The sequence below is a fragment of the Coregonus clupeaformis genome, unplaced genomic scaffold, assembly GCF_020615455.1.
Source record: "Coregonus clupeaformis isolate EN_2021a unplaced genomic scaffold, ASM2061545v1 scaf0006, whole genome shotgun sequence".
Taxonomy (NCBI): domain Eukaryota; kingdom Metazoa; phylum Chordata; class Actinopteri; order Salmoniformes; family Salmonidae; genus Coregonus; species Coregonus clupeaformis.
The window spans coordinates 1,121,876-1,132,726 of record NW_025533461.1 but is presented as its reverse complement, the minus strand read 5'-3'; the positions used below and the strand labels follow the sequence as shown (position 1 = coordinate 1,132,726).

General features: G+C 45.7%; 1 protein-coding gene across 6 annotated transcripts in view; it reads right to left on the bottom strand.

The window, feature by feature from the left end:
- Positions 1-271: 271 nt before the first annotated feature.
- LOC121574694 (plasma membrane calcium-transporting ATPase 2-like) overlaps positions 272-10,851 on the bottom strand; it is a 184,747-nt gene continuing 174,167 nt past the window's right edge. For 2 of the 6 annotated variants that reach the window (XM_045212321.1, XM_045212323.1), the window contains 4 exons: positions 9,380-9,565; positions 8,149-8,323; positions 7,204-7,249; positions 883-965 (listed from right to left, as the gene is read on the bottom strand). In XM_045212321.1, coding sequence (XP_045068256.1) covers positions 7,242-7,249; positions 8,149-8,323; positions 9,380-9,565 — 369 coding nt within the window. In that variant the 3' untranslated portion in view covers positions 883-965; positions 7,204-7,241. Of the gene's footprint in view, positions 966-7,200; positions 7,250-8,148; positions 8,324-9,379; positions 9,566-10,851 lie in introns of all 6 variants that reach the window. The other 4 variants (XM_041887232.2, XM_045212320.1, XM_045212322.1 and 1 more) reach the window with 3 other exon arrangements.

Below are 10,851 nucleotides of genomic sequence, written 5' to 3'. Positions count from 1 at the left end.
CACACACACCCAGACACACACACATACACACACACACACACACACACATCACACAGACACACACACACACACACACACACACAGACAGACACACACACACACACACACACAGACAGACACACACACACACACACACACACACACACACACACACACCCAGACACACACACAGACACACACACACACACACACACACACACACAGACACACACACACACACAGACACTACACACATACATACCGTACAGACACGCGTTCATGTCATGTGTGTTGGTTTTGTTGCACTTTCTGATTGTATAGGTATAGTAGTCTGTTTTCTCAGGAGGAGACAGCAGGAGACAGCAGGAGACAGCAGGAGACAGCAGGAGACAGCAGGAGACAGCAGGAGACAGCAGGAGACAGCCTGGGGCTAGAGGAAGGTCTCCAAACTGCAGACAAAGGAGGTCTTCAAGAGACTGCAAGACTGAAGTCTCCAAACTGCAGTGTGGGAGCCACCAGGCTGCAGTAGAGGAGATCTCCAGAAGGCCTCAAGACGAAGGTCTCCAGATTGCAGTGGGAGCTGCCAGAGGGATGCTGCTCTGCCAGGAAGGATATCTCCAAATCTGCAGACGAGGAGGTCTCCACCAGCCAGCTGCAGGCCACTAAAGGGAGGTCTCCAGACTGTGCAGGGGGCTGGCTGGGCTGGAGGAAGCAGCTGATTTACTGGTGGTGTCGATGGTGAGGTTGATGCCGCTGTCGACGGCGTTGTTGTTCTTGTTGGGGGACTGGGGCTGGCTGCCTGCCCGGGGCGTCTTCGTCAGCGATGGGTCCTCCTCCAAGTCCGTGTCGTCTATCAGGGGGATGTGGGGCGTGGAGTCTTCTATTCTAAACTCTGGGTGGGTCATGAAGCTATGGATGGACGGTCTGGAGTCGGGTTTCTCAAGTCCTTCGTAGAGAGAGCTACGGAATGCGTTCACGACGCGAATCTGTGAGGTGGGGTGGGGGGATGGGGGTGGGGGGGAACACATGAGAGCAAATGAGAAACGGCAGGAAAGATTGGCTCTGGAAGAGGTAGTGACAGAGAACCCTCTGAGATAGACAGATGGACAGACAGAGAGGAGGAGAGGAGGAGAGGAGGAGGAGTGGATAACTGCAGTCCGTGGTCTGATTGTACAATACAGTACAATACAGTACAATACAGTACACAACTCACTCATTTGGATAAAAACAATGGGAAGTATAAACCGCCAAAACAAAAGGTGATAATAAAAACCCCAAGATAAAGGCAACACTCATTATATGTATACGCTCGGATCCAATGTGCAATATACCTATAAAGAGACAAGCCACGTTAATAAAGAAATGCACAGAAAAATTTAAAACATGCAAGTTGAAGAGGTCTGGTGGTAAGTCAGTAACGGTAGGAGGAAAAGTTAGAGTTCAGGGAGACGGATCATACCAGGACAGGGATAGGGACAGGGACAGTTAGGACATCCATAGACACTGTGAATAGATGAGGAATAAAGGTGAACACAAAGGAGGAACGACCAGGTATTTTTTTTTGGGGGGGGGGAATAATGAGGTGTAAATGATAATAGTGCTACAACCAACAACACAAGCAGACCAGAAGCTTCAACAGCCAACCAACCATCCAGACAACCAACAAAACAATGGAAGCAGACCAGAATCTTCAACAACCAACCAACCATCCAGACAACCGACAACACAATGGAAGCAGACCAGAAGCTTCAACAGCCAACCAACCATCCAGACAACCGACAACACAATGGAAGCAGACCAGAAGCTTCAACAACCAACCAACCATCCAGACAACCGACAACACAATGGAAGCAGACCAGAAGCTTCAACAGCCAACCAACCATCCAGACAACCGACAACACAATGGAAGCAGACCAGAAGCTTCAACAACCAACCAACCATCCAGACAACCGACAACACAATGGAAGCAGACCAGAAGCTTCAACAGCCAACCAACCATCCAGACAACCAACAACACAATGGAAGCAGACCAGAAGCTTCAACAACCAACCAACCATCCAGACAACCAACAACACAATGGAAGCAGACGAGAATCTTCAACAACAAACCAACCATTCAGACAACCAACAACACAATGGAAGCAGACCAGAAGCTTCAACAGCCAACCAACCATCCAGACAACCAACAAAACAATGGAAGCAGACCAGAAGCTTCCACAGCCAACCAACCATCCAGACACCCAACAACACAATGGAAGCAGACCAGAAGCTTCAACAACCAACCAACCATCCAGACAACCAACAACACAATGGAAGCAGACCAGAAGCTTCAACAGCCAACCAACCATCCAGACAACCAACAACACAATGGAAGCAGACCAGAAGCTTCAACAACCAACCAACCATCCAGACAAACAACAACAAAATGTAAGCAGACCAGAAGCTTCAACAGCCAACCAACCATCCAGACAACCAACAACACAATGGAAGCAGACCAGAAGCTTCAACAGCCAACCAACCATCCAGACAACCAACAACACAATGGAAGCAGACCAGAAGCTTCAACAGCCAACCAACCATCCAGACAACCAACAACAAAATGGAAGCAGAACAGAATCTTCAACAGCCAACCAACCATTTAGACAACCAACAACACAATGGAAGCAGACCAGAAGCTTGAACAGCCAACCAACCATCCAGACAACCAACAACACAATGGAAGCAGACCAGAAGCTTCAACAACCAACCAACCATCCAGACAACCAACAACACAATGGAAGCAGACCAGAATCTTCAACAACCAACCAACCATCCAGACAACCAACAACACAATGGATGCAGACCAGAAGCTTCAACAACCAACCAACCATCCAGACAACCAACAACACAATGGAAGCAGACCAGAAGCTTCAACAACCAACCAACCAACCAGACAACCAACAATACAATGGAAGCAGACCAGAATCTTCAACAGCCAACCAACCATCCAGACAACCAACAACACAATGTAAACAGACCAGAAGCTTCAACAGCCAACCAACCATCCAGACAACCAACAACACAATGGATGCAGACCAGAAGCTTCAACAACCAACCAACCATCCAGACAACCAACAACACAATGGAAGCAGAACAGAAGCTTCAACAACCAACCAACCAACCAGACAACCAACAATACAATGGAAGCAGACCAGAAGCTTCAACAGCCAACCAACCATCCAGACAACCAACAAAACAATGGAAGCAGACCAGAATCTTCAACAGCCAACCAACCATCCAGACAAACTACAAGACAATGGAAGCAGACCAGAATCTTCAACAGCCAACCAATCATCCAGACAACCAACAAGACAATGGAAGCAGACCAGAAGCTTCAACAACCAACCAACCATCCAGACAACCAACAACACAATGTAAACAGACCAGAAGCTTCAACAGCCAACCAACCATCCAGACAACCAACAACACAATGGAAGCAGACCAGAAGCTTCAACAGCCAACCAACCATCCAGACAATACGGTGGAAGCAGACCAGAAGCTTCAACAGCCAACCAACCATTCCGAAAACCAACAAGACAATGGAAGCAGACCAGAATCTTCAACAGCCAACCAACCATCCAGACAAACTACAAGACAATGGAAGCAGACCAGAAGCTTGTAAAGCCAACCAATCATCCAGACAACCAACAAGACAATGGAAGCAGACCAGAAGCTTCAACAACCAACCAACCATCCAGACAACCAACAACACAATGGAAGCAGACCAGAATCTTCAACATCCAACCAACCATCCAGACAACCAACAAGACAATGGAAGCAGACCAGAAGCTTCTACCACCAACCAACCATCCAGACAACCAACAAGACAATGTGGAACATGCAACGGGACAAGACCATGTAGTTATGCTGCTGTCTGCACGTGGTGATGACAGAACAGAACACAGGCACACAGACGACTAGCTGTACAACTAGATAATAGTGGTGTGTTTCTCCGAGCTCAGCTCCATGCATGGCTGAGTAAACGGTCAAGTACAGGGCCCATAGTATTGCTGTTTAGCTGCTGTTGTTGTTTCAAAATACCTATCAAAACATGATATTACAGTAGCAACATTGATGTGTTCTACCCTTAAAATACACTGCTCAAAAAAATAAAGGGAACACTTAAACAACACAATGTAACTCCAAGTCAATCACACTTCTGTGAAATCAAACTGTACACTTAGGAAGCAACACTGATTGACAATACATTTCACATGCTGTTGTGCAAATGGAATAGACAACAGGTGGAAATTATAGGCAATTAGCAAGACACCCCCCAAGAAAGGACTGGTTTTGCAGGTGGTGACCACAGACCACTTCTCAGTTCCTATGCTTCCTGGCTGATGATTTGGTGACTTTTGAATGCTGGCGGTGCTTTCACTCTAGTGGTAGCATGAGACGGAGTCTACAACCCACACAAGTGGCTCAGGTAGTGCAGCTCATCCAGGATGGCACATCAATGCGAGCTGTGGCAAGAAGGTTTGCTGTGTCTGTCAGAGTAGTGTCCAGAGCATGGAGGCGCTACCAGGAGACAGGCCAGTACATCAGGAGACGTGGAGGAGGCCGTAGGAGGGCAACAACCCAGCAGCAGGACTGCTACCTCTGCCTTTGTGCAAGGAGGAGCAGGAGGAGCACTGCCAGAGCCCTGCAAAATGACCTCCAGCAGGCCACAAATGTGCATGTGTCTGCTCAAACGGTCAGAAACAGACTCCATGAGGGTGGTATGAGGGCCCGACGTCCACATGTGGGGGTTGTGCTTACAGCCCAACACCGTGCAGGACGTTTGGCATTTGCCAGAAAACACCAAGATTGGCAAATTCGCACTGGCGCCCTGTGCTCTTCACAGATGAAAGCAGGTTCACACTGAGCACGTGACAGACGTGACAGAGTCTGGAGAAGCCATGGAGAACGTTCTGCTGCCTGCAACATCCTCCAGCATGACCGGTTTGGCGGTGGGTCAGTCATGGTATGGGGTGCCATTTCTTTGGGGGGCTGCACAGCTCTCCATGTGCTCGCCAGAGGTAGCCTGACTGCCATTAGGTACCGAGATGAGATCCTCAGACCCCTTGTGAGACCATATGCTTGGCCCTGGGTTCCTCCTAATGCAAGACAATACTAGACCTCATGTGGCTGGAGTGTGTCAGCAGTTCCTGCAAGAGGAAGGCATTGATGCTATGGACTGGCCCGCCCGTTCCCCAGACCTGAATCCAATTGAGCACATCTGGGACATCATGTCTCGCTCCATCCACCAACGCCACGTTGCACCACAGACTGTCCAGGAGTTGGCGGATGCTTTAGTCCAGGTCTGGGAGGAGATCCCTCAGGAGACCATCCGCCACCTCATCAGGAGCATGCCCAGGCGTTGTAGGGAGGTCATACAGGCACGTGGAGGCCACACACACTACTGAGCCTCATTTTGACTTGTTTTAAGGACATTACATCAAAGTTGGATCAGCCTGTAGTGTGGTTTTCCACTTTAATTTTGAGGGTGACTCCAAATCCAGACCTCCATGGGTTGATAAATTTGATTTCCATTGATCATTTTTGTGTGATTTTGTTGTCAGCACATTCAACTATGTAAAGAAAAAAGTATTTAATAAGATTATTTCATTCATTCAGATCTAGGATGTGTTATTTTAGTGTTCCCTTTATTTTTTTGAGCAGTGTATATTACACTGAACAGAAATATAAACACAACATGTAAATTGTTGGTCCCATGTTTCATGAGCTGAAATAAAAGATCCCAGAAATGTTCCATTCGCACAAAAACTTATTTCTCTCAACTTTTGTGCACAAATTGGTTTATATCCCTGATAATGGGCATTTCTCATTTGCCAAGATAATCGATCCACCTGACAGGTGTGCTATATCAAGAGGCTGATTAAACAGCATGATCATTACACAGGTGCACCTTGTGCTGGGGACAATAAAAGACCTCTCTAAACGTGCAGTTTTGTTACAGAACACAATGCCACAGATGTCTCAAGTTTTGAGAGAGCATGCAATTGGCCTGCTGACTGCAGGATGTCCACCCCAGCTGTTGCCAGAGAATTGAATGTTAATTTCTCTATCATAAGCTGCCGCCAATGTCGTTTTAGAGAATTAGCCAGTAAGTCCAACCGGCATCACAACCACAGACCACATGTAACCACGTCAGCCCAGGACCTCCACATCCGTCTGAGACCAGCCACCAGACAGCTGATGAAACTTTGGGTTTGAACAACCGAAGGATTTCTGCCCAAACTGTCAGAAACCGTCTCAGGGAAGCTCATCTGTGTGCTCGTCGTCCTCACTAGAGGACTGATCACTCCTGAGTGGCGCAGTGGTCTAAGGCACTGCATCGCAGTGCTAACTGTGCCACTAGAGATCCTGGTTCGAATCCAGGCTCTGTCGCAGCCGGCCGCGACCGGGAGACTCATGGGCGGCGCACAATTGGCCCAGGGTAGGGGAGGGAATGGCCGGCAGGGATGTAGCTCAGTTGATAGAGCATGGCATTTGCAACGCCAGGGTTGTGGGTTTGATTCCCACGGGGGGCCAGTATAAAAAAATATATATATGTATTCACTAACTGTAAGTCGCTCTGGATAAGAGCGTCTGCTAAATGACTTAAATGTAAATGATGATTGCTGATGTCAACGTAGCATAAACTATGGACAACGAACACAATTGCACTTTATCGATGGCAATTTGAATGCACAGAGATACCATTCATCTTTCTCCATCACCTCATGTTTCAGCATGATAATGCACAACCCCATGTCGCAAGGATCTGTACACAATTCCTGGAAGCTGAACATGTCCCAGCTCTTCCATGGCCTGCAAACTCACCAGACATGTTACCCATTGAGCATGTTTGGGATGCTCTGGATCGACGTGTACGACAGCGTGTTCCAGTTACCGGCAATATCCAGCAACTTCGCACAGCCATTGAAGAGGAGTGGGACAACATTCCACAATCAACAGCCTGATCAACTCTATGTTAAGGAGATGTGTCGCACTGCATGAGGCAGATGGTGGTCACAACAGATACTGACTGGTTTTCTATTCCATGCCCCTATACCATTGGCTGAAACTCACAGTAAGAAATTATACCATTGGCTTATACTTGAATGTTTACCCAGCCCCAGTGAGTTTTTGTTGAATTAATTATACATCAAGTTTATCAGACAATGGAGGGACTCACAACCTGAAATTCACTCCGTGGGCGGTAACCTCACTCCACTCTTAGCACTCTGGGAAAACAAAGACATGTAACATTGAAACAACAGCACTCTCAGGGAGCCAAGCCACAGATGAACAGAATGTCAAGAAGAAGATTTAAAAATAATTGAAGCAAAAGAAAATGCAGAAATAAAAGAAGCAAATCTAGAGAAGATTTCTTCAGAGGTGCCACCCATTAAAAATATATTAAATCCTGATCCATTAGCCTAGCTAGAGTTGCAAAAATGTGTTTTCAGGAAAAACCCGGTGGAATCAGGACGGAATAAGCAGGATATCCTCCAACCAGGATTTCTGGCAAATCTGGGATTTTTTGTTGTTGATAATTACAGAATTTTTTTCAACCTTAGCTTGGTCACACGGTCATGGTCATTATCAACTAGTTAGCTAGATCTACCTAGAACCCTTACAGATCTGGTAACCAGACTGGTGTAAATGAACTACTAGGAAGAAGAATCTCTGGACTGTAGGATGGATGGATTAACAGTAACCTTTAGAGTTTCTCCATTACCTGACCAGGACCAACTTTCAGTCTGTCATGAAAATTACTTCTATAATAATAAATAATATGCCATTTAGCAGACGCTTTTATCCAAAGCGACTTACAGTCATGCGTGCATACATTTTTTTTGTGTATGGGTGGTCCCGGGGATCGAACCCACTACCCTGGCGTTACAAGCGCCGTGCTCTACCAGCTGAGCTACAGAGGGTTGCAAAACGTTCAAAAAATTCCCAGGTTTTCCAGAAATCCTGTTTGGAGGATTCACTGATTTCCTGCTTACCTTGCTTATTCCAACGGGATTTCTAGAAAAACAAGGAGTTTTACAACGTAAATGTAAAGGGATACATGCTACGGTAGGAGACTGGGAGACACCCCTGAAGCAGCAGAAGCTGACAGAGGACAGTGACTCACGCCCAGCGGGAGCAGCAGCGCTGGCAGGAGAGGTAGGAGAAAGGGCATTGGACAAGGACACGTGACTGGGACTAGAAACATTGGTTACATCCTGGTTCTGACTGGTGGTGGAGGACTGTCTCCGCAGCTGGCCCTGATAGGAGCTGCCGCTCTTGAACGTGTTCACCACATCGATCTGGAGGAGGAGGAGAACACAAGACAGGCCGCTCAGACAGACAGGTCAGACAGACAGGTCAGACAGGCTGCTCAGACAGACAGGTCAGACAGACAGGTCAGACAGACAGGTCAGACGGACAGGTCAGACAGACAGGTCAGACAGACAGGTCAGACAGACAGGTCAGACGGACAGGTCAGACAGACAGGTCAGACAGACAGGTCAGACGGACAGGTCAGACAGACAGGTCAGACAGACAGACAGGCTATGGTAGTACGATAGACTGACAGGTGGTGACAGACAGGCTACGGTAGACTGACCGGTTGTGACAGACAGGCTACGATAGACTGACAGGTGGTGACACCAGACATGTTCTACTGTAGGGTCTGGTCTGGACCAGGTACCGATGGAGCTGAGCACTTCCTGTTGAAGCTTCATGCAAAGTGTCTAAGCCAAGGATTACTGCAACAAATGGATTGATTTACAGGCGTAATGATAACGGATCCTTGGGCTGCTCCACATTTATATACAGGCGTAATGATAAAGGTCCTACTATGGGTCCTTGAGGGTACTCCACGTTTAGATACAGCAGACAAACACCCCAGCAGGGTAGAGATGGAGCTGAGCAGGTAGGTATCTAATGTCCTGGGTTACTGCCACTAATACATATATCTACAACAGAAATAATAAAGGTCCTGAAATGGATCATTATTATTAATACTATTAATACTAATTCATTACTATCCAATAATATTACTCATTCAAATCCACTCTGATAGGTGTAAAAGAGATCGTAATTGCAATATTTCGGTCAAATGTTCATTAAGTTCAATAATCGAGTGGATCCATATATATTTAATGACAGTAGTATTTTCACAGTGTACTCGGTCCATATATATTTCATGACAGTAGTATTTTCACAGTGTACTCGGTCCATATATATTTCATTACAGTAGTATTTTCACAGTGTTCTTGGTCTGTCTTTCCCTCCCACAGCTTGTCATTGGTTCCTCTTTCCCTCCCACAGCTTGTCATTGGTTCCTCTTTCCCTCCCACAGCTTGTCATTGGTTCCTCACCTGAGTCTGAATGCGGTTCAGCCCCCTGAACCAGAGGACCTGTCCGCGTCGCAGCTCTCTTTCCGCGTGGTCAATCTCCTCATTGTCCTCGTTCATGTCTTCGTCTCCAGGCATCTCATTCTTCTTGGTCAGCTGGCCCGCCCCTCGCAGGAACCGTAGCTTGCTGTTAGGGATGGTGGCGATCACCTGGGGGGAGACAAGGGGGAAAGAGGGGAGATGTGATTCTGAGACGCAGACAAGGGGGAAAGAGGGGAGATGTGATTCTCTCCCAAGCAGGGGTTTAAAATGTAAGCTGAAAGAACTCAGATACATGACTACATGCAATGTTCAGGTTTCTTTAATGAAAACCATAACGCATTTAGTATGTATTTCTATACAAAATGTTTTACAATATGGAGGCTAAACAAGGAGAACAGTAATATTAAGCAACAGACTAAATATAAAGAAATGCCTATACCTATGTTCATGGATGTTAAGGTATGTTTATTGTTATGTCAATGTATGTCAAGGTATGTCAAGGTACAGTGACTGCAGAAAGTATTCACACCCCTTGACTTTTCCGCATTTCGTTGTGTTACAGCCTGCATTTAAAATAGATTAAATGTAGATTTTTTTGGTCACTGGCCGACTCACAATATCCCATAATGTCAAAGCGGAATTATGTTTCTCCGAATTTTAACAAATTAATAAAAGATGAACAGCTGAAATGTCTTCAGTTAATAAGTATTCAACCCCTTTTTTAATGTCAAGCCTAAATAAGTTCAGGAGTGTGCATGGTGAAGTTTACAATTAAAAAATTACACTTTGAATGGTGTATCAATACACCCAGTCACTACAAAGATACATGCATCCTTCCTAACTCAGCTGCTGGAGAGGAAGGAAACCGCTCAGGGATTTCACCATGAGGCCAATGGTGAGGTTAAAACAGTTACAGAGTTTAATGGCTGTGATAGGAGAAAACTGAGGATGGATCAACAACATTGTGGTTACTCCACAATACTAACCTAAATGACAGAGTGAAAAGAAGGAAGCCTGTACAGAATAAAAAATATTCCAAAACATGCATCCTGTTTGCAACAAGGCACCAATTTGACAGAACTGAAAATAATATTGGGAAAATATTGCACAATCCAGGTGTGGAAAGCTCTTAGAGACTTACCCAGAAAGACTCACAGCTGTAAACTCAGGGGTATAAATACTTATGTAAATGAGATATTGCTGTATTTAATTTTCAATAAATTAGCAATCAGTTCTAAAAACATGTGTTTACTTTGCCATCATGTGTAGATGGGTAACAAAGAAAAATATATTTAATCAATTTTGAATTCAGGCTGTAACACAGCCTTATTCTTAAATGGATACAATTATTTTTTTCCCTCATCAATCTACACACAATACCCAATAATGACAAAGTGAAAACACGTTTTTAGAAATGTTAGCAAATGTATTAAAAATAAAAAACTGAAATACCT